We start from the raw sequence: 24447 nt of genomic DNA on the forward strand, positions 1-24447 counted from the left end.
TCTTAAAAAACGTTCTACATTCCATCATTCTGTGGCCCTTCTCACAGAAGTGGCAGGTTACTAATTCATCTATGGATTCCTATAAAGGTGCTATGGTCTCTCCTTTATTTTTCAATTGTCTCTAACATTTCAATTTCTTTCTTTAAGTCTTCCACTAATGTATTGCCTTCCTCAGGTCTTTTTACACTACCCTTATAAACATAGGTTGCTACTGTTACAAGGGAATCACTTTAAAAGACTGATATATATTAATTTAAGGTCGCCAAGGAATCAGCTATGTAATTCCTAAATGAAAAACTCAAGTCAGCCGTCAGCCTTATTTTGGAGTTTAATTACAATAGGAGCAAGAAAGGAATTAGAGATATATATAGAGAGAGAAAGGGGAGAGAAGGGAATAGGGCTTAAATACCCCTTCTGTTTAGGCTGGGCCAAAAGGCCCAAGCCCTTAGATAGCTGGGGCAAAGAAAAGAGATCAGTCCCTTTCACTCACGTGTCCAAAATGGAGAAACAGTCTCAGAGGCCCCCACCTTCAGCTTCCTTCAGAGCAAGCTTCCTCAGAGCCCAGGAACCACACCGACCAAAAACTCAATCCTCTCCCTCTCAGTCTCCAGACCCTCCTATCTTTAAGGACACCATCCAAGTTGCCTCCCCTCAGTCCTCACATCTACCAATCACTCTTCATCAATTTCCCTGTCAATGGAGGCTCTCGCTTAACCCAGGACCGCCCAGAGGTTTCTGGCTTTTGCACATGTCTGTTGAAGGTCATATTTTCAAATGATTAAATCTATACTCCTTTGTTACAGCCCTTTCTAAATCCTGTTAACTTGAGTATGGTAGAGATTGGAATAATTAAATTTTGATCTAGGCTGTAGCCCTTACTCAATCCTATTAGGACTGAATAGGGTGGAGATTTATTCCAAGTATCTCCATTGTATCAATTCTAAAATCAATCAAGACTCAAAGAAATTCCTGTTCTATGCTTAAGCATAGGTCAAAGTCCTTTCCATTGTTCAGCAAAAGGTTTTCTGTCCTAAAGTAATCTTAAGAAGGGAAGAGAAGGAACCTCCCATGCCAATGGAGTTCCCATTCCAATAGACTATCAGTAAGAAATTTTCCAAGTATGAAATATCCCAATGGTGAAATTTTCAACAATTATAAGTCTAAGGAAATTTGAGGTTTACAATCCCCCCTGATGATCATTGGGAGACTAGTCTCCCCATTGATCATTTAACATAATCATTTTGTAGTTCTAAATTCACTTCTAACTAAAGATATACACAATATTCAATTTCTAAGAGAAATTAGAATAGTGAGAGAGGAAATAGAAAAGAAAAGAAAGCAAAACCAATGTTTGCTAGGCGCATTGACAGAAAGCCAAATTAGGGGCAGTCCCTTTTGGCATAAATGTTACAATAAATGTTCAATCAAAAGTTCAGTCCAATCAATCACATCCAAAGTTCATTCTTGATCTTCTTGATGAAGTGTAGGTTTTTGGCATCTTTCTGCAACAGTTCATTCTCTGGATATAAAAGTTTCAAGCTTCTTTCTTGAAGATCTTTTCTCGAACAAAATCAAAATCTTTGAAAATTTTTTATAACAGTAAAATCTTAAACAAAAGTCTTGGATTTTTATAAAAATAAAATCTCAAACAAAAAAATTCAAAAATTCTTAGATTTTAAATTAAAATACAATCCCCCCTGAAGTAAGTATTTAAAAAAAATTATCAAGTTTAGCTCAGAATGCAATGTTCAGGTATGGGGTTGTATGTGTCAATTATAAAAAAAAATAGAAAAATAATCAAAAACATAAGAAAATTTCAAAATAGACCTTGTATAGGTCCAGTTTAAAGTAATTTCTATCCCACAAGTATGTAGGACAGAATGCAGTAATATTTCACTTAGCCATTTGTAGCCAAGACTACAGGAAGTTGCCATAATATAAGAAGAAAAGAATTAGAATTCTATTTTGATGGGGAAATGTCATTCCCTTGTCTGATTTTTTTTTCCTTCAGAGATATAGGGAGCCAGCATGATAGTCAAGCTTTGTACTTGTTTGAGTACTTCGAAAGGAGTGTAGATACAAGGAAGTCCTACGACTTAAACATAAGTTAAGCGTCGCAACCTTGAGTCTCACTTTAATATTTCATGTGTGCTCTATTGGCACTATTCAGGTTTAGTCTGTGCTCCTTGTTTTTATCCCTTTTCCTGGAATCAGACACAAACATTAATCACAGTCCTATAATATTTTATCAATAAATGGCAGGTTCCCATAGTTTAAAGCTTTTAGGCATATATTGATATTATAGCAAGAGTATATATATTAACTTGTATTACTGCAGGGGAAAAAAAATTAATATTAATTATGTGTACCTTCAGTACAAAAATGAAAAAAAATCAAATATTCTGATAAAAAATAAAAGAAAAGAAATAAGAAAAAATAAGAAAAAAAATCAGTAATTCAATATATTCTTGAAAGAAAAAAAACCAGCATCCATTTGTCTATGGATTATTATCTCCAATTCTTATGATAAGATAGAGTCACAGTTCATATGATAGGATAGAGTCAATCAGTCTCAGCAGAAGATGCTTTCTTCACATGTGAGCAGTGAATCCAAGAGTCTCTTTCTCCAATCTTTATAGATGTTGGAGTAGTTAATAATATTTGGAATGGTCCTTCCCATGAAGGTTCAGTTGCTCCAGTTCGCTTGAAATTCTTGATATAAACTTTATCTCCTGGGTTCAGGTCATGCAGAGAAAAGTCTAATGGTCCAGCTTGTACTGCAGCTCCAGATTCATGAAGTTCACGTAGTTTGTGCTGTAACTCCTGTATATAGGAAGCAATAGTAATATCTCCCCCTAATAGCGATGTATAAGCCGGGGAGAAAGGCTTAGCCTGTATAGGCGGATGTCCAAAAAGCATCTCAAATGGTGAAATATATAAGTCTCCTCTAGGTCTGCTTCTAAGATAAAATAGGGCCAGAGGGAGAATTTCAGGCCATTTTAAATGGGTCTCAGTGCATAATTTGCCAATCATAGTCTTAAGTTCTTTATTCATCTTTCCTACTATTTGGAGAGGAGAGAAAAAAAACTGAAAAAGGTTAATTAATATCAACAAAATCAATACAATCTAAGAAGAATCATCTTTATTATACTGGGAAGTTCCCTGGGCACCCTCCTGAAGGGCACCTCTCTGAGGATCATTAGCACCTCGAGTATTTTTTGGACGAGCTCCATTTCTCATATATTGTTGTTGTTCATTATCATTATAATTGTCTTTAATTTGAGCATTGTCATTTTCCCAATTCCTATTTCTATAATTCTGGTTTCTAAAGTTCTTATTTCTATATTCATTATAGTTATTTCCATAGTCATTATTATAATTTCTAGAATTCTGGTTTCTATAACCATTATCATAATTTCTATAGTTATTATTTCTAAAACCATTATTAAACTGTGTATTCCTTCCAAACATCTTAAGAAAGGTTCTACATTCCATCATTTTGTGGCCCTTCTTCTCACAGAAGTGGCAAGTAATGGATTGATAATTGGATTTCTGGAGAGGGGCAATTGTCGTTGGTTCATTATCATGCCCACTTTCTAATTTAGTTATCCTATCTATTACACATCTCATTTTTTTCTTCATTTCCTCCATGTCATCATTATTCTCTTTCTCCTTTTCTTCGTTTCCCTTAAAAACATATATAGCTGTTTTTCGCAATTCTTCAAGGTCCATATCTGACCATCTTGGGCATTGTGTTTTAAAATAATTTTTAATTACTTTGCAAGAATTATTTACAAAGATTCTTCTAACTTGTCTTAAACTATTCTCTTTATTTAAGTCCCAATCTAAGTATCTGTCCCCAAACTCGATAATTCTGTCCATAAATCTGGAGGGTGTTTCGTTTTCCTTTTGCTTAATTTTTTCCAGTTCCATCCACTTATCTGTACTGTCCGCACATTCCTTCATGGCCGTGAGGATGGCCTCTCTACAACGGTATAGTTGTAGATAGTCCTCAGGATTATTATAGTCCCATTCGGGATCCTGAGATGGCCAATGTGCTGCATTACGCCCCCGGGTTTTGTTGACATGAGCAATTATTTTATTTTTTTCACGTTCACTTAAAAAAGCCTGTAGTAAGCTCTCAACGTCCTTGTAAGACGGATTATATTGAAAAAATATGTCTCCCATCTTTTTTGTTACTAGAAAAGGATCTTGTTCATATGTGGGGATATTTCGTGTAAATTCATTTATTTCTTGGGGAGTAAACGGTATCCTATGTCTTAAAGTCACCACATCCCCATTTCGTCCTATTTCAGGTACTTCTCTTAGAGGAAACAGGCCTCTAGTTGAATTTTGCACCTGTGGGTCAGTTTGACAAGGACAGGTTTCTCTAGGAGGACAAGATCTCCCTTGCATTGGAATTTGGTTTTCTGTAGGAGAAGGAACATGAGAAGCTGGGATTGCAGGGGAAGGGTTTTGGGGATTAAATTCAGACAAGATTTTCACTGCACGAGAGAAGCAGTCTGTTAACTGGGCTATAGGTAAGGTGTTTTCCATCTCTATTTCAGGGAAGGAAATTTCCTCATTCAAAGGTTCAGAAACAGGTCTGTTTCTGGTAGAGTGGGTGTTTGCCCATTGATCCTGTAAGAAACATTTTAGATCTTCTAATTGGGCTTGCATTTTTTCCTCAATTTTTCCTATTTTATCTTCCATATCTCCCATTTTATCCTCAATATTTCCTATTTTATTCTCAATATTTCCTATTTTATCCTCAAGTTTTTCTATTTTATCCTCAATATTTCCTATTTTATCCTCAATTTTTTCTATTGTATCCTCAATTTTTTCTATTGTATCCTCAATTTTTTCTATTTTATCCTCAATATTTTCTATTTTATCCTCATTTTTTTCTATTTTATCCTCAACATTTTCTATTTTATCCTCAATATTTTCTATTTTATCCTCATTTTGTTTTATTTTATCCTCATTTTGTTTTATTTTATCCTCATTTTGTTTTATTTTATCCTCATTTTGTTTTATTTTATCCTCAATATTTTTTATTTTTTCATCTCTAAATATAGTATTGAGGAGTACAAAAATGACAGTACCTATTAATATAAAAATTTGGAGGTATCCTTCATTCCTCAATGCCCCTACTTCTTCAGCTGCCATATAATTGTCAAAGAATGTAGTACTCATTTTTATATGTATATTTTGTAATTTCACAAAACACGTGGGGAGCAGGGCAAAGCAACAAACTTTCCACAGGGTTTTTTTTTTTTTTAATCCAGGAAGTTGTTCCTTAAGGGAAAGGATATTTAGAAACAGTTCTTCCAGCCAGGACTTTAGAGTCCTGTTGCTGAGATTTAAAAACAGCTGTTTTCTGTCTATCAGAGTCACACAGCTGGGAAGTATCTGAGGTCCGATTTGAACCCAGGACCTTCTGCCTCTAGGGCTGGCTTTCAATCCGCTGAGCTACCCAGCTGTCCCTTAAGATTAAAGGGAAGAAAAAGAAAAAACTGCTGATTCCAATTTAACTTAAGGAGAAAAGAGAAAAAGTTTTTTATACTCACGTGTTCTAGCAGCTGTGTCTTTAAGCCAAGTTTTTTTTTTTAAAAAAAAGGACTAAGTGGTGAAACAGTATAGTAAAAAGGCAAGGAAAAAGTTTTATTGAGAGGATTCTTTAGACTCCCGTGTGGTCAGCCACAATGTTACAAGGGAATCACTTTAAAAGACTGATATATATTAATTTAAGGTCGCCAAGGAATCAGCTATGTAATTCCTAAATGAAAAACTCAAGTCAGCCGTCAGCCTTTTTTTGGAGTTTAATTACAATAGGAGCAAGAAAGGAATTAGAGATATATATAGAGAGAGAAAGGGGAGAGAAGGGAATAGGGCTTAAATACCCCTTCTGTTTAGGCTGGGCCAAAAGGCCCAAGCCCTTAGATAGCTGGGGCAAAGAAAAGAGATCAGTCCCTTTCACTCACGTGTCCAAAATGGAGAAACAGTCTCAGAGGCCCCCACCTTCAGCTTCCTTCAGAGCAAGCTTCCTCAGAGCCCAGGAACCACACCGACCAAAAACTCAATCCTCTCCCTCTCAGTCTCCAGACCCTCCTATCTTTAAGGACACCATCCAAGTTGCCTCCCCTCAGTCCTCACATCTACCAATCACTCTTCATCAATTTCCCTGTCAATGGAGGCTCTTGCTTAACCCAGGACCGCCCAGAGGTTTCTGGCTTTTGCACATGTCTGTTGAAGGTCATATTTTCAAATGATTAAATCTATACTCCTTTGTTACAGCCCTTTCTAAATCCTGTTAACTTGAGTATGGTAGAGATTGGAATAATTAAATTTTGATCTAGGCTGTAGCCCTTACTCAATCCTATTAGGACTGAATAGGGTGGAGATTTATTCCAAGTATCTCCATTGTATCAATTCTAAAATCAATCAAGACTCAAAGAAATTCCTGTTCTATGCTTAAGCATAGGTCAAAGTCCTTTCCATTGTTCAGCAAAAGGTTTTCTGTCCTAAAGTAATCTTAAGAAGGGAAGAGAAGGAACCTCCCATGCCAATGGAGTTCCCATTCCAATAGACTATCAGTAAGAAATTTTCCAAGTATGAAATATCCCAATGGTGAAATTTTCAACAATTATAAGTCTAAGGAAATTTGAGGTTTACACTACTCTCCTCAATTCTTCAAGGTCCATAGAGTCCCAATTAGTACAGCTAGTTTTAAAGTAGTCTTTTATCACTGAACAACAATTCTCAATGAATTGCCTATACATTTGCCTAATGTCCCTTTCTCTGGATAAATCAAGGTCCATATATGTATTTCCAAATCAATAAGTCTGTCCATAAACTGGGAGGGGGTCTCATCAATTTGTTGTCGGGTTTTTTCAAAGTTTGACCACTTTTCAGGTCAATCAGAGTAAGCTCTCATGGCTGTCAATAATGCTTCTCTGGCCTGGTTTAGTTTTGTGTGATCTAGTTCAACATTGGGGTTGCAATGTGGATCTTCAGTTGGCCAATAATTTCCTTTTCTACCTTGCTTCTGATTAGCCTGAGAGACGACATTGTTTTTTTTCTCTTTTTGTTAAAAATGTCTCTAACAAATTCTCAACATCCATCCAAGTGGGGTCAAAAGTTCTGAATATGTTCTCTAATTTTTTAATAATTAATATTGGTTCTTCCTCAAATGATGGAAGATTTTCCTTAAATTTATTTAAATCTTCAGGGTTAAAGATGTATGATGTCTTAAAGATACCAAGTTTCCATCTTAATTAAAAGTGTGTTCTTCCCTTAAAGGAAATAACCTATCTGAATTTTTTGGTACTCCTGTTTCTAGGCTTCTTAATTCATTTTCAATGGGGTAGGTATGATAAAGAAAAGATTTGGGCACACTGAGAGAGAGGGTTTGTTGTTGTCCCATAGTACCAGAAAGATTAGAGGTAGGAAGGATCTGGGAATTAAATTGGGCAGGGTGGGAAGTAGGGGCAAAGGAAGAAGGGTTAGTAGCTGGGTGAAAGATACAGAGGTATTAGTGTTGGAGGAATGAGTAGGGTCTGAAGCATGGGTGTGGTGTGAACTTAGAGTGGAGGTGGTAGGGTTGGGAGCATGGGCAGGTTGTGAACTCAGAGTGGAGGGTGTGGGATCAAAAGCATGGGCAGGGGGAGGAGTGGGTTGGTTAGAAGTAGGGTTTTCTGAGGTCGATGGGGCAGGGGGAGGGGTGGTTTGGTTAAGACAGGGGGTTCTAATGCTAAGTTGGCAGGGGGAGCAGTGGGTTGGCTCGGAGAGTTAGTGTCCAGAGCAGGGTTGGACAGAGATTCTGAATATGTTCATAACTCTTTTAATGCTTCTCATAAAAGCTACAATCTCTCCCTGACTTTCCTCTATAATTCAAGCAGACTAGTTATTTCTGCATTTTGTAGAGTAGTAGAAGGAACACTCGGTTGGTTTGACTGAGAAGTGGGTTTTGTAAGGAAATACAACATTACAGCTATAACAATCTAAATTCCAAGGGGGAGTAGGTTGTCGATTATACTTTTCCATAAGCCCTATGGTATGAGAAATCTCAGAGAGGCAATGAATGCAAATTTTACAAGGTTGGTCATAGAGCTGAATAGCCAGTTGTTAAGTATGTTGTGAACTGGCTGTATCCACATATTTCTAAAGTAAATACGTGGGGAGCAGGACAAGGTCAAAAGTTTTTCCCAGGTTTCCCTTAATTGTAATTTAGGCAGTTGTTCCCTAAAGGAAGGAGATTTAGAAACAGCTCTCCTAGCCAGGATCCTAGTGTCCTGTTGCTAAGATTTAAAACAGCTGTGTTCTATTTAATTTAAGGAGAAATCAAAATGTTTTTACTCACCCGCTCTTGCAGCTGTGTTTTGAAGCCGAGTTAGCACATTTAAAAAGACTGACTGACAGAGCAAGTAATAAAGAGAGAAAGGAAAGAGATTTCACAGAAATTTTGAGGGTTTTTCATCACAACCTTCATGGTCAGCCATAAACTGTTACAGACAAAAGAGTGGTTGCCATAAACTGTGACTGAGAAAATATGGGTTTAAGACTTTGAATTGCCAAAACTGCAAAGATAAATTTTTAGTGTCTTGATTTTATATTAAAAATAAAGTGGTCACCATGGGAAAAATTCCCAAATATGAAATACCCAAGTCAGCTTGGATTTATGGAGATTTTAATTAATACAAATTAAGGAATTAAGGAAAGGGAGAGAGAGTAAGAGGAAATAGGGCCTAGGCCAATGGCCTAGGCCTTTCTCCTTAAGAGAGAAAACTAAGTTAGTCTTTAAGCACTCACCACAAGATCCTTCCAAGCAAAACTCTAGTGTTCAGAGAGATCCTCCAGTACAGACCCTCCTGAGCTCAACTAAGTTCAGCCACTGTGAGACTCCAATTCAGCTTCCTAAGCTGAACTCAGTCCAGAGGCCTCTGACCTCCTTTTAAAGAGAATTTTCTCCTATGTCACCTCCTCTAAATTTTCACATCTACCAATCACAGTAGACATTTTCCAAAGGAAAATTCTTATTTCACATCTTGTATCACCTTCTTAATTCACATCTTGTTATCACCTTCTTAATTCACATCTTGTTAGCACCTTCTCTGGGTAGACTAAAACTTCTGAGTAATTCACATCTCTTTGCTAAGCTTGTCCTTTTAGTGGTTAATTTAATCTTCATTGGTACTTAGCACCCTTTTGTATTAGATCTATAAAGAGACCTACCTTAAGGGCTTTTGCCTCACTATAAGTATTAGTTAAGTACTTTTTCATTGTTCAGTAAGGAGTTTACAACTTTATCTTCCCCTAAAGTATGCCTAAGTATGGGTGGAGTGATTTTAAAGTTCTCATATAGATTCCTGACTAAGTACCTCCATTGTTTAAAATGGGGAATAGCCTTAACCAAATGTTCTAAGGTAGAGTCTGAGAAATTTTAAGATTCACAGGCAAAGATACTGATGTTTGGAAAGATTAAAGACAAAAGGAAATGAGGAAGGCATAGAATGAAGTGGACAGATAGCCTCATGGAAGCAATGAACATGAGCTTGGAAAGACTTCAGGAAACAGTGGATGATAGAAGGATCTGGCATGTCATAATCCTTGGACACAAAAAATCAAAAACTACTGAACAGCTTCTCACTCAAATCAAGTGCTCTTTTCTACTTTGCCACCTGTCTTACTAGCCAACCTATCAAACTTAGAATGAAGTTTGGGAGCAGCACAATTTCCTGGGTTACTATTTATGTACCTCTGGTAGGTAGATGTCATTGTTGGTGGAATTGGTCCTAGTAAAGTCTGATAATGAATAATGAGAATATTTAAAAAGGCATATTTCTAAGTCAAACATTCCCTACTCCTAAACCTCCCATCAGAAAAATCACATTAAAAAGTCCTTATTTTTGGAAGTGACATTCTCTTCTTTTACCCTTATTGTAGACAGATGTCACTAAAGATGTAGTTTTAAAATACTGCCACAATTACTTCTTTATTTGAAGCAAATGATGAGACAGCAGCTTTTCTGTTTGAAAGATGAGAAAATTAACTCATGACTGACATTTTTATAGTAAGATATAGCTATGCAATTTAATAGTATTAAGTGTGCATTTCTATCTTCCACTCATTTGATTTCAAATGTCATATTTTGTGCTTCAGAAAGAAATAAGGAGCACTAGCTATTACATGATGACCATAGGAAAATACCACATAAATATATTAGAACCCTGAACAAGGTAATGAACAATGATGGGAAATCAAGGACTAATGGTGATTCATATCTATCTTCTCTACAGTGGAACAGTAGACTCAAAATGGCAAATGAGGCATGTATTGTCAGACATGGCCAATATATTAGTTTGTTTTACTTACCTAAAGTTTTATTGTTGTTGTTATAAGGATCTGGTGGATGAATAAATTAATGAATGGATGAAAAAGCATTTCTATTTGCAAAGCAAAACTGGGGACATTCAGACATGAATGTTAACTCATATTAAGCTTGTAGTCTAAGAATACTATCAGATCTTTTTCATAAGAAATGTTCTCTAGCCAAAGCTCTTCTATATTTAATTTTTTAAAATTAATCACATGTGCATTTATGTCTATTAAACTTCATCTTCTTTAATTAATCCTCTTACTATGTCTTGTTGAGATCTGTAAGGGCTAAAAGGGGTTATTTTAAAAGGGTTGTACTGGATTATTTAAGAGTTTGGTCACCAGAAATTAATTAATTACAAAGAGATTTATTTACAATTTATTTACAAATTGTAAAAAGAGTGAAGTAAGAAGAGAGAGGATAAGGTAAGATATCTAGCCTAAACACTAAGTAATTTATCTCCAGCTCCCTGGCTCAACCCATACAGGAGAGTTCAGTCCTCAACCCAATGGGCTTCTGCCCTTGTAGCCCAGGACCTGGGGAAGTCTCTTCAGAAAAATCCAGCAGTTAAGAGTCAGCTTTTCACTAACCACCTGTCAGTTAAAGGAACAGGGTCTCAGGTCCAGTCAGCAGATCCTTCTTCCCCTCACCAGCCTCACCTCAAAAGCATGAAGAATTGAATTTCTTCAGGAAGTTGTCACTCCCTTTTAAAGACATTTTCTCTTGCGTTTCTTCCTGTGTCTTCCCCTAATTTTATGTCTATCAATCACAGTTGACACTCTGCTCTAGGAGTGCCCAGAAGGCAGTCAGTTGATTCTGATTTATCACCCACTATCGCACATGTGGGTCATAGACCTCCAACTCAATGATTAAGTGGGATGTTTACACTTTTGCTGATTAGATCTAAAAATGGGCAGATCTTCATACTCAACTTTAAGAAGGGTGTTCTAAAAATAGTTAGGGGTTAAAAATTAATTTTTACAATCAGGGGAGAGTTAATTAATTTCATTGTTATAATCAAGGGAGATTTAAATTTAATCTTCACAGATCTATTTGGATATGTAGTCTGTTAACTAATATGTCACAAATCATGTGCAAATTTAATAAGCAGGGCATCTGTGTCTTCACCCAATTCACTGATATAAATATTAAACTGCACAACACCAAAGAGTGGTGTACTTCATGGGAGACCATCTCCCAAACTGTTGTCTACCCACTTAAGGATTATCCTTTGGGTATAACAATTCAAACAGTAACAAAGTCACCTAAATACATTTCCATCTTACCAATAATTCTATCTCCCCCTTCCAATGATGGCATTATTGGCTTTAATAATGAAATCTGTCATGTCCAGAACATTCTCCTGATCTACCAGTAACAGTTTCAGTATGGAAAAAATGATATTATGTAGCTATGACTTGTATATAATGAAACAATGCTGGCTATTAATGATCACCTCTTTTTCTTTTCTAAGTGTTCACAAACTTCTCTTTTAATATGGCATCCTAGAATGTTGTGTGGAATAGAAGTTTTATTTACTAGTCTAGGACTTGCACACACTTTTAAAAACATTTTAATAATAGTGGTATTTTCCAAACAAGACCATTTCAACTGATAGCTTACTAATCACATCTGTCAAGTCTTTCCATACAATATAAAATACTTTGTTTGGGCTGGGCCTTATATCTTAAAAAAAAAAAGACAGTAAGAAAGAAGGAAGGAAACAAAGAGAATACACAAGAACTCTCAAATGTTAAATGAGTACAAAGTCATTTTGTGCAGGAGCAAATAGTTATGCATACTTCAAAAGCTCCTGAGGGTAACATTATATTATAGTAAGAGAATGGATGTTCCTAATAATCACACTGAATCATATAGGAAGTGTGAAACTTTTTTTTGTACATCCTTTTTAAGAAGACAGGGGGCAACATGTGACACATTAAAGAAAGATTTGCATTGAAACAAGTATGATTTTTACAAGTTCTATGGTTATTTGTATATTCTTATTGAGAAAACTCAATTATGTAGCTGAATATCAAATGAGGGTTTATTATGGTGTTCTGAAGCAGCTCTGATCTCATCAAATAAGAAATCAAGAAACAAAGAATAAGCTAAGTGCTAAGGATGCACAGAACACAAGGCAATCTGTGACCTAAAAGAACTTATATTCAATGAGATCAATGTATATTCATCTCACTAGCATAGATGACCACCCTTCCAAGCTTTCTTATCCTATAGAATTTCTATGTTTTTAAAAAAAATTCTCCATTGAAAATTTACCTAATGTGTTGAAAGTCTTCTTTTATCCAGCTCAATTTTTTTTAGTAATTTTCACTGTACATGATTGATTTGTATATTTTCTAGTTTTTCTATTGTTAATGTTTTTGCCTTGGAATATACACTTATAGAGTTAATTGATTCATTTCAAAATTATTTTTGTTTCATATTCTAGAAAGAAATCCATACTTTGTTGTTTTTTTTTTAATAATGTAGGTTTCCAATTGAAAGTATATATGTAAGAATGGAGGCTGGTATAAAACAGAGTGATTAGGAAGATCTTTAGGATGAAGCAACTTCCTTTAGAAAGTAGCCATACATTTCATTTGAAGCAAAGTAAAAAATGATAAATTTATATTTTATCCACTAGGAATTCACATTTGGAGTATATTTGTGGACATCTGGCATTGTTTGGTTGTGATGTCTAGCTAGATAATCACAGTTAATTGAAAGAATATCATTATCATTCTAATCTTTTATATAGTTTTTGACCATCATTGGTCCCACAAGATTTCTAATCATTTAGAGATTCTGTCCACCTTGACTGGTATTTTTTGGATTCTAAAATCATGCTAATTGATTATAAATATTATAGAATATTATTGGAAATAAGGAAGAACTGGTAGTGCAAATGTCACACACTAAAATTATGTCATTCTATCTGTGACATAAATTATAGTTTGCCAATAAGTATCCTCATACCTATTGGTATGAGGCAATCCAGGTCCTTAAAATAAATGTATCAAACTGTGGAAATGGAAGAACTAACTACTTTAAAGATATGTTCACACCTAACTAGGTTGAATTGAGTCACTTTCATAGAACAAGGGTCCCAATCAATTGCTTTATCCTTTAAAGTTGATTTAGCAAATTGACCAGATTTTCCTGAGCAATTTTCTGTATTTTAAAAATAGTTTTTCTCCTTCCAGACATATCCTGGCTGTGTGAACCCAGTCAAGACACTTAACCTTTAGGTAACTAACATTCTAGACTCTGAGTTACAAAGATAGTGCTAACCTGCTCTGGTAGAGAAAGTTTCATTATCTAGGAATTCTCTACAGCAATGAAAACACAAATTCAATATGTCCCTCACTAATGCATTGTTGATGGAATTGTGATCTTATCCAATCATTCTGGGAGGCATATTGAAACTGTGTCCAAAGGCCTATAAAATTGCGTATACCCTTTGATCTTGTAACAACACTACTGGATTTGTGTCACAAACAAATAAAAAAAAGGGAAAGGTCCTACATGTACAAAAATATTTAAAGCAGCTTTTTTATGGAGGCAAAAAATTGGAAATTGAGGGGATGTCCATTAATTGGGGAATGACTGAAGAAATTGTGGCATTTGTTGGTGATGGAATGCTATTGTGCTCTAAAAAATGAAAAGCAAGATGATTTCAGAAAAAGCTGGAAAGACCTGCAGGAACTGTTGCAGAACAAAATAAGAGAAAATAAGAGAACATTTTACACAATAACAGCAATATTATATCATGATCAACAGTGAAAGACTTAGCTACTTTCAGAAATGCAATGACCTGGGATAATTCTGAAGGACAAAGAAGGCTATCTACCTTCAGAAAAAGAACTGTGGAAAGAACCCTTGATTGATGCAGATGAAAGTATACTGTCTTTAACACCAGTGTATTTTGTGATTTTGATTTTGTGTAAATGTGCTCTCATAACAATGAACACTATGGAAGTGTATTTTGCTTAATAATACATGTATGGTTCAGATCAAATTGTTTACCATATCCAGGGTGGGGGAAGGAAAGAAAGGAAACAGCTTGAATATATATTTTGAAAATTATTCTTACATATAGTTGGGAAAATGAGATATCTTTGAATTTAAAAAAATTCTTTTCCCATGTGCTCTGTTCTAGACCTGTGTTTTTGGTGGTATAGGGAATTGCCACTGGAGAGACTGATACCATGTATTTGTAACTCTTCTCCAACTTTTAATCTTAGAGAATTGCCTAGAACACTGTGAATCCTTGAATCTTATCCAGGGTCACAGCCAGTTATTTTATCAGAGGGTAGCCCTTGAATCCATATCTTGATTCCGAGGCCAATTTTCCATTCACTACTCTTTGCTTCCTCTTTAATTTAAGCCTATGAGAAATAAAATGGCATTTGAGAAATAAATTGTTTGATAAATACTACAGATGCAAAATATGTAATTACTATATGTTTAGTATCCTTCAATGTCACTAAGAAAGCTTAAGAGCATGTACCTCTTTTAGAAAATTCATTGGCAATAAAAGTGTATATGCTTTTCCTATTGTAGGTAAACTATGTTTTAATTATGCATATTAAATTACTTCCTATACCAATGTTGTCCTTAAGCGGTATTATCCACTAACAATTTGTATGCAACCTTTCACAGCTCCAGAGCTGCTTTGTCACTCATCAGTATTGTAGAGAAGCATAAATAATCATTGTGTGACATCTTGACATGAGTTTTGCATTCTGACATTGACAGACTATGTGAGGACATTTTATCAGCAGCCAACTCCTGCCTTATAAAATGAAAAGGAATGATCTTGTCAACTGGTTGCTGGAACTGGGTTTTTGACTTCTTATTTTCCCATCTATTTTACTTTCATTTGGCTTTTTGAATCACTACATTCTTGTTCTCTGGTTTATCATAAAGGAAACTTCCCCTTGAAAGGCATTTCTGTCCACATAAACAGCAAGGTAGCTTATTATTTATTTGATATTTTATAAAAGGTTTTCAATTCTTTTTTTATATGTTTTATCTCCCTCAAAAGAAAACAAAAACAAATGGGAAGTCTAAAAGCTGAATGGCATCAGCTTTAGTATAGATCTTCAACACAAATTTAATACCCAAACAGTTGCTAGGAAAAGTCCTTTTGGTCTACTCAGATTAGTACAGAGGAAGATATTCTCTCATCTTGATCTACTCTGACATTCATCTGTCTGGTGCTGAGAGAATAGGATTTAAAATTACTAGATTAAGAGTTAGATGAGGAGAGGTTGGAAAAGGACAAGGAGACAGGAATTATTTTCCTGTTTCAATTGTTCTTGGAGCCAAAAACAGTACCTGTTTAAGGGATAATTACAGATAGCTACAAATTTCCTATGTGGTCATCATCTTATTAAATTTTACTATTATTGAGTGAATAACTTTTTGAAAATGTTTACTCTCTACTCACTGAAATCTGATTTCAAAAGAATAAAAACTAGGTATCAATACAGGTGATTTAGAGAAGGTGGTATTTAAGAGTGCATTAACAGTTTAAATATTTTTCACTATGTTCAGAAACAAATCAAAAAAAAAAAAGCACAAACTAATTTCCAAGTCTTCTGCCACTGTTCCATAAAGTCTTACTATAGTGATGGAACTTTGGAATATCAAGCAATGAACATCTTTTTTTTTTTAATTATTCTTCTGTAGGGGGTAGAATTTAGAACAGTTCTCTATAGATAGACCACTTTTTGAATGGATGGTGATGTGTATTATGGGAGGATAACACAGACCTTATTGTTTTCTGGCCTCTCTACCAGCCCTAGTCCCTTGTGACTCCTGGTGTCCAGAAGACTGACTCTGACTTGGATTGAGATCAAATATCTTTGACCAGAATGACCCAGGAATGATGTCAAAGATTTTATAAGAGAGGGGACTGAGCAAGTGTAAGGGGTTTGTTTTTGTTTTTGTTTTTTTGGTGCTTTCAACTCTTGGTGTGCTTGGACTGAAGATTTTTGCCGGCACAGGCTCTTTGGGCCAGAGAACAAGTGTGGCAAAATTCAGATTAATTAGGTGCAGCCAGGTGATTATGTGATTCTCTCTCTCCAACTTTCACTAATAAATAATTATAAATTAGTATACTACCTTCAGATAATTTTAATCACAAGCTACAGTAAGGAGCAAAGATTAAAGATGGGATGAAATGAATTATCTGTCCTAATAAGTCAATATCTTTTTCTAAATCTGAACAATCACATCCGAAACTGTTTTTTTTTCCTACAGAGAAAACAAACAGCGATCTTTTATAGGAGCATTAAAAAAAAAAAAGGGAATGCAATGTTGTTTCTCCACAACACTTACAGGAAGTTCAGAGAAGGGTCTCCTCCCAAGTGGTAAGGAATAATCAGGGACTTAGCCCAAGGAAAATATCCCATATAAAGCAATAGGAACTTAGACTACCATGCCTTTTCCTCTTTTACAACAAATTGTCATCAGTGTTAGCAATGGGAAGGGGATGAGTGGGTAGGGAATTATATAGGAGATATAGAACATTCATCCATTTGTTAATATATTAGGGTTCACATCGAAGATTTTGTGCCATCCAGTGAATGATGAAATAAATATAATGTTTATAGCATAAAAATACTGAAATGCTAAAGCAACTATCATTTTTAGCTTGTCTATTTGGAAATTTTCTTTAAAGTATGTTGTGTCCCAGAATCAAGTATCTTTGCTTTAATATGCAATACATTGGGTAATTGAAGGGCCTTGTGGTTGTATGAATCTATCACTCCTAATTAGTATGATGCATAAATTCAAAGTCCTTTAGTTTTGACGTTCCTGCTATTGCTATCTATAAGTTTAGCAAAAAACATACAGCACCAGCTTTCCCCACATTCCCATTTGTTGCCTAATGTTGCACTCTAGGTAGTTTTCCAGAATTATACAGCTCTCTTTGCTGTACTGCTGCTTTGACCCTTTTTTGCTTTCAGTGTTCCAGTTCATCAGGCAGCAGCTGCTTTAGTACCCAACTGTCTGTCATTCATTTTCTACCTGTCCTATCCCATGGAGCTGAAACTACTGAAAATATGACTTCAATGCTGATAGGCCAGCTGTCCTTCAGGATGATGCTGTTGTGGATGCTGTCACTTTTTCTATTACCTGGACTCTCTGGTCTATCATTGAAATGTTTAAAGCAGGTCAAAGGTTCAGCCACATAGGAAGTATGACGCAACCAAACTCAGATGACTTTGGGGTTTAATGCTATCTTTATATTTTTATTTGTTTTTCTGTATCCCATGACATTGTTCTGCATTAATTTAATGATACCTTTCCACTATGTTACAGCTCAGGAAGACTTTAGTAAAGGCAGGATTTGGGTGGGAGATGAAAACCCCTTACTTAAGGAAGCTTTTATAAGACCTTTGCTGACTTTTTACTTAGTCCGTAACATCACTTAACTTTTAAATGGCTTGTGTTCTCTTGTAGGCAAATCTAACTCCAAAGCACAGCCATCAGCAAAATAGACAAGCATAGTAAGAGCACAGTGCTATTATATAATCTTAGCAACAAAACAATGGTAGAAAACCTTTAGTACAGTCAAACCACCAATTTATTTTTTATCAAAAAACATATAACATATTTTGTCATATATTTCAAGTAATGAAAAGTTCCCTGATATCTTTTGTATCATGCTGGTGTTTCAATATGTGTAGATTCTGTTTAAATGGAATTTACAGAGGAGGAGAGAGAAAAAGGAGTACATACATATACATACATACATATACATGCCAAAAACATTTAATATAGGATACTTTCTGGTTAGGTCAAATAGATGACTTTTATACTTAGTTGCAATAAATAATTCTATCATTTCCCAAATAGACCCTCTTGTTATTTACCCATACTGCTTTCTCCTCAGAGAAGCAGGGAAACTAAAATAAACATTAGTGCCTTCTTCCAAATCTTTCCCTTTTGTACCCCTCTCTCTCATTATGTTAACTGAGCCTTCCCAGTTACCCAGCTTTTCTAAAAGTTGATGAATAACATTTGGAATATTGGATTCTTACATTGAATAGCAATTGTTGATAAGTTAAGTCGGGAACCTTTCCTATACACCCAGCACTTTTCTTCTTAAGTCCCTCTGCTGCATGCACCTTGTTCTTACAGCCCTTTCTCTTGCTTCCCTATTTCAGATGCTGGTTGTTCCCTACTTAAAGGGACCTCTGCTGTAAATGATGGAGCACCACAACTAGGCATCATTTTGAGTTAAAGCCACAGTTATTATAACCACAGAATGCAATGCTTTTCCTTCAGAGTAGCTGTACTTGGTTGCTGCGGTGGTTTCTGGCTGATGGGGCAAAGGAGAGTTGGCTGGTGTTGGCAAGCAGATTTTGAGACGCTGCTGATTCTAGGGGCTTGCCTTTTCTTGTGCTGTGAGACACTGCAGGCTCAATTCGGGAGCGGAGGTGCAATTCAGGCTGTTGGAACACTGGGGGAAGGCTGGGACAGGCGGGGCTAGCAGAGCTCTGCAGCTGATCACACGCACCAACAACACCACACTCCCACAGACCCTCTGCTCTTTCCTCTCTTTCTCCCTCTCTCCCTCCTGCTCCCTCTCTCTCTCTCTCCCTCACGTTCTCTCTCTCTCTCTCTCTCTCTCTCTCTCTCTCTCTCTCTCTCTCTCTCTCTCTCTCTCACACACACACACACACACACACACACACACACACACACACACACTGAAGTGGAAAAGGGGTAAGGGGTAGGTTGGAGAAGAGAGAGGTAAATGCTCTTGTTATGAAGAGGAAACAGAGGAACAGCGTTCCTCTTTGACCTGAAAGTGTGATCGCCAGCTTCCAGCTTTAACCTCCTTGCTAAAGGCATCACTTCGATTTGCCAGGAAAGGGTTGGGGGTAGGGGGAGAAAGGGGAGGGGAGAAGAGACGCAGTGAAACTAGGAGCTGTGCCCAGCATACCAGGATTCCTTTGGAGGGGGGGGGGGTGTTCTCTGGTGCGCACTGGAGCAGGCGGGCTATCGGGGAGTTGCGTTGGCACCCGACGTGGTAAACCAGGAAAAGTGGGGGCGAGGAAGGAAACAACCTGGGAGTAAGAGGCTTTTGAGAAGGGAAGACACTGCTGCTACTGCTGCCTTCTCTTCCTCCCTTGTATTCGCCGCACCGCCCCCCCCCCCCCCATTGGCGATCCCTCTCCCAGATCTGGTACTGCCAGTCCCGTCGTCTCTTCGCGGGGGGCGGCCCTGCCACTCTTGGGTCCAGCTGAAGAGCCCTGTCTGGCGCCAGTGAAAGCCTGGCCGGGCATCGAATTGAAGGAAGTCTCGGATTTGCCTCTAAGAAGGGCACTGCTGTGCTATCTTCTGAGAACGAAGGAAGGGGGGCGTTTTGTGGGGTGTCGCATCAGAACTGGTCAGACATGCCTTTGTATCCAATTTTGGCGGAAGGATAGGAACCCAGAGTGGAGAGGAAGCAGGGAGACTGACACGGGTAGCCTGGAAGAGGGGTGGCTTTGGGGGGAGGGGGGTGGGTCCAGGGAAGCAGTTCAGTCTTAGCTGCTCAGCTAATATGCAGGTGGAGTGGGAGTAGGGTGTTTTTCGGGGGGGTTGTTTTTTGTTTGTTTGTTTGTTTGTTTTGTTTTGTTCTTTAATGTTTTGTTTTTTATTACAACTTGCGGGTACAACCGAAGGGAGAGAGAAGTGAAGAAAAGAGGTAGAAGGAAAGGGAAATGAGGAAAGAAGAGAGAAAAGAGCTTTAATTGTACAAAGGTAAAACTAGGCTCTGTTCTTGCCTGTATTTCTCCTGCTGTTAAGTGTGGGAGAGCACCCCCCCCCCTTTTTTAGGACTCAAATCAGAAAGAAGGAATTTGTCCCAGGGGAGGTGCCAAGGCGCTGTACCTGAGCAGGAAAGGAAAAGGGGGGCTAAGAGACTTAGGATACCTGCTTGGGTATCCTCCCTCCTTCCTTCCCTCCCCATTTGCTTCTCCTCTCATTTCCTACCCCCCTCCCCTTTGTTGGTATTGGTTTGCAGCGCTTCGCTCCTGCGCCTCCTTCCTTTTTGAATCTGGCCCGCTCCCCCGTATTATGTCTGCGCTCCGCAGGAAATTTGGGGACGACTACCAGGTAGTGACCACCTCGTCCAGCAGCGCGGGCTTGCAGGGCCAGGGGCCCCAGCAGCAGCAGCAGCAGCAGCAGCAGCTGGTTCCTAGGAAGAAGCGGCAGCGATTCGTGGATAAGAACGGGCGGTGCAATGTGCAACACGGCAACCTGGGCAGCGAGACGAGCCGCTACCTTTCCGACCTCTTCACCACTCTGGTGGACCTCAAGTGGCGCTGGAACCTGTTCATCTTCATCCTCACCTACACTGTGGCGTGGCTCTTCATGGCGTCCATGTGGTGGGTGATCGCCTACACCAGGGGAGACCTGAACAAAGCCCACGTCGGCAACTACACGCCCTGTGTGGCCAATGTCTACAACTTCCCCTCTGCTTTCCTCTTCTTCATCGAGACTGAAGCCACCATCGGCTATGGTTACCGCTATATCACCGACAAGTGCCCCGAGGGAATCATTCTCTTCCTCTTCCAGTCAATCTTGGGCTCCATCGTGGATGCCTTCCTGATCGGCTGCATGTTCATTAAGATGTCCCAGCCCAAGAAGCGGGCGGAGACCCTTATGTTCAGCGAGCACTCAGTGATCTCCATGAGGGACGGGAAGCTGACACTCATGTTCAGAGTGGGAAACCTGCGAAACAGCCACATGGTCTCCGCTCAGATCCGCTGCAAGCTGCTCAAAGTAAGTCAGACATCCTCCCACTCTGAATCCTCACCCTCATCCTCACCCTCACCCTTACCCACTGGAAAAATCAGCAAGGCGGAGCTTAGATTCCCCTTCAAGCTTTTCTTCTGGTTCGCAATCCCAACAGGTAAACTCACTTTCTGTCCTAGGAAAGCAAAGTGGGCGCTCAATCCATTTTTCTTTTCGCTGCCTTTCATACCTTTATTTAATTTATTATGATAGGAGAAAGCGTCCCTTTATGAAATAGTAACACTTATTGGGAGCATCTTTTGGGGTTCTTTTTTCTAAATGCAGAGGGGATTATGTACCTGGTTTTGTTCTTTTTTTCCCCTTTCGGCCTTTTCTTGTTGCCCTTCACAACACTTTAGATTTGTTTCTGTTTTCCATACCTTTCTCCAATAAATTTGAGTTATTAAATTGGACAGTTTTTATTTTGGGAGTGGGGTGGGAAAGGATCTTTAATATCACTTATCACTTTCATTTGGCACCTGTGGCCTTTTCCCTTAAAAGAAAAAAAACAAAAACACTTTTAATCTTGTTTTCCTGAGAGGAGGGGAAGAAAAGCAAAAATCCTGAGGAAAACAAAATAAACTCATCCTGCCCCCTCCCCCCCCAATCTGATTAACCCATTCCAACTCATTAGTTCTCTACTAGCATCACTAAAGCAGTGATTACCAGAAGTGGAAGTCACGATTGGATTTGAGTTAGCTTTTATTTTTTCCTCTCAAATTTAAGTTTTAGAACTTCTTGCAGAGGAAGATTGAAATACTTTTTTGAAATCTTAACTACCTACTTTCTATCAGTGCCTCTGTTAAGCAGGTTTTAAATTGCCTGTTTCTATGAAGCCATTGTCAATTACAATTTGTACTTGAAGCTTTTCCATATCCATTAAAGAAGGCTTCCAAACATCAGCAGCTTAAATGACTAAAATAAATTGCATATGGAGTGATTATGACCATGCCCATCTTGTCTTTAGAGGGCACTAGAGCAAACAAGAGACACAGCTGTCCTTTTATGGCAGAATCATCCAATTAGGCTCCAGAATACCACATTTCAAATCAATTTAACCTATGTGAGTGATTTTAAATTCGTCATTTCCAGGAGGAGTTAGCTTTAGTTAGCATTCAGATATATATGATAATTTTTTAAAAGGGGGCTGAATTAACTAATAAAAGAAGGGTGGGTTGAAGCCAGTTTCTGAACTAGGATTAATAAAATTAAATGTATTAATCACTTAATTCAAAGGCATGCCTCTAAAGTTTGAATCCCTGTCTTAATCTGAGAATATAGTGTTTACCCTAAGCAGCCTTACTTGTTAGGTCTACTAATGATTATGCTTTAATTATTAGCAAGAACTCACACAGTGAACATTGAATAAAAAGATTTTCTGAGAGGAACTTTAATTGTAATATATAAAAGTTATATAACTCATTAAAGTATTCTACAATTTAGGCTGTGCTGTAAACATTAATGCTTTTGCTATATTATTCAGTATGTGCTCTTTGTAATATCTCAGATAATTTATTACACACATCAAGAGTTTGTAATAAACTGTCTCCTGATAATAATTATGAACAAAAAAAAATGATGTAGGTCACATTCTTCTTTGGTGAGCTCTAGGGATTGTCCACATTAATAAATATGTAGAAAATTTGTTTTATTGATTATTGTTTAAATAAGTGACCTTTGTCTGCTTTAGAAATGCCATTTTTGTAATGTTATAGTGTAAGTTGGCTTGCCCTATGTATGTGGATAATATACGTATAAATGTGTATATTGATACATTTATTTAGTTCCATACACACTAAAAAAGAATCATAGATAGTCCCTTGAATTATCATTTCTTTAAATTCCTTCCCTGTAGGGTAGGAACTGATCATAAAATAATCCCAAAGCAAAGGATGGGATTCTTCTATTGAAGAACTCCAAAGAAGTACTTTGCATTGTATAAAAAGAATAATGTTTAATGTATGTCTTTTTAGGAAGTATTTTTTTATGTGCCACATAAACCTCTCTTTCAATGGTATAAGTATGGTCAGTCTTATTTGTGCCTCACCAAAATGAAAAAAATAAAAGGTTATGATATACTGATGGACATTCCCCAATTTTATCAAACCAAAAACAATTCATTTAAACATTTTGATAAAAACTAATTTTTATACTGAGAAAATTACTTTAGGAGAGGGATTTGAAACATCATTGTAGATATAAAATTTTTCAGCCATACATGGAAGTTATTTGAAAATAAGCAGCTTATTTTTGCTTCTTCACATAGAAGTACATTTTCTTGAAGTGCATCTGGGCCCTTAGGCAACTCCACTTAGATCACACAATCCATTAGAAGTTCCTTGCTTGAGTACCTAATGTTTAAGAATTTTTAGGAACTTGGAGCAAGGTGCTATATAAATACAAGGTCATATAAATCAGTGGTTAAAATTTCATTGCAATGGTCTTTTTAAATCCTTTTGATTGTTGAGATGCTGGGGAAGGGGAGTTATAACAGTTATGTAGATGAAGAAAAAATTATATAGAGAATTAATTTCTTAGCAGAAATATGGGAAGACAGTCTACTGAAGTGGTGACCACAATGGCAACATTTCACCCAGCCAATTTTAGTAGTTCATTTGAGGTCAATGTTTATTGTAATTGCCCTCATTTAAAAATAACCTGAAAAAACCCTAAATAAGTCTTAGATTTTGATAAAACAGGATCACATTTTTTTTTCTTCTCAAATTTGAAAGCATCATGTTTTTTAATAGATAGTTGTCAGCTATTGGGCTAATTTTCTCAAAGCTGTACTGGCAAAGTGACCTTTATGGACTAACTGCATTTTTAAAATATGTGACACTAAATATTTACTTATAATTTAGGTCAACATTTGTTTCCACAAAGACTCATGCAGTGAATTATGAGTTTAGGTTCAACCCAAGGAGTTTGAAAGTTTATTCCCAACTTTGAATGTCTTTCCTTGGTATTATATGTTGAGTTTTACTTATAATTTGAAGAAGAAAAAATACAACCTCTACAGAGATGAAAGAAATATAGTTATTTCTGTGAAAATGACATTTCCTTGATGTCCTATAGCAAAGTCTAATTTCTTTTCTATGATCGTATTATCTTCAAAGATAATAATATAATATGTAGTAATGTAGAAAAATATTTTTATCCTTTCCAGCAGGAACATTTTTCCTGCCTCTCTTATATTTGCTTTCTATAGGTCTACATGGAAGTTAATTTTCACTGTCTTTCCTTTTTTTTTAAATTTTTGCTTCCTT

General features: G+C 37.0%; 1 protein-coding gene across 4 annotated transcripts in view; it reads left to right on the forward strand.

The window, feature by feature from the left end:
• The first annotated feature begins 18582 nt into the window (after positions 1-18582).
• The window catches only part of KCNJ3 (potassium inwardly rectifying channel subfamily J member 3), a 261183-nt gene continuing 255318 nt past the window's right edge, over positions 18583-24447 (forward strand). For 3 of the 4 annotated variants that reach the window (XM_007494181.3, XM_001365699.4, XM_056793878.1), the window contains exon 1: positions 18583-21169. In XM_007494181.3, the coding sequence (XP_007494243.1) occupies positions 20462-21169 (708 nt within the window). In that variant the 5' untranslated portion in view covers positions 18583-20461. Of the gene's footprint in view, positions 21300-24447 lie in introns of all 4 variants that reach the window. The other variant, XM_056793877.1, reaches the window with a different exon arrangement.

The sequence above is a fragment of the Monodelphis domestica genome, chromosome 4 (genome assembly GCF_027887165.1).
Source record: "Monodelphis domestica isolate mMonDom1 chromosome 4, mMonDom1.pri, whole genome shotgun sequence".
Lineage (NCBI taxonomy): Eukaryota > Metazoa > Chordata > Mammalia > Didelphimorphia > Didelphidae > Monodelphis > Monodelphis domestica.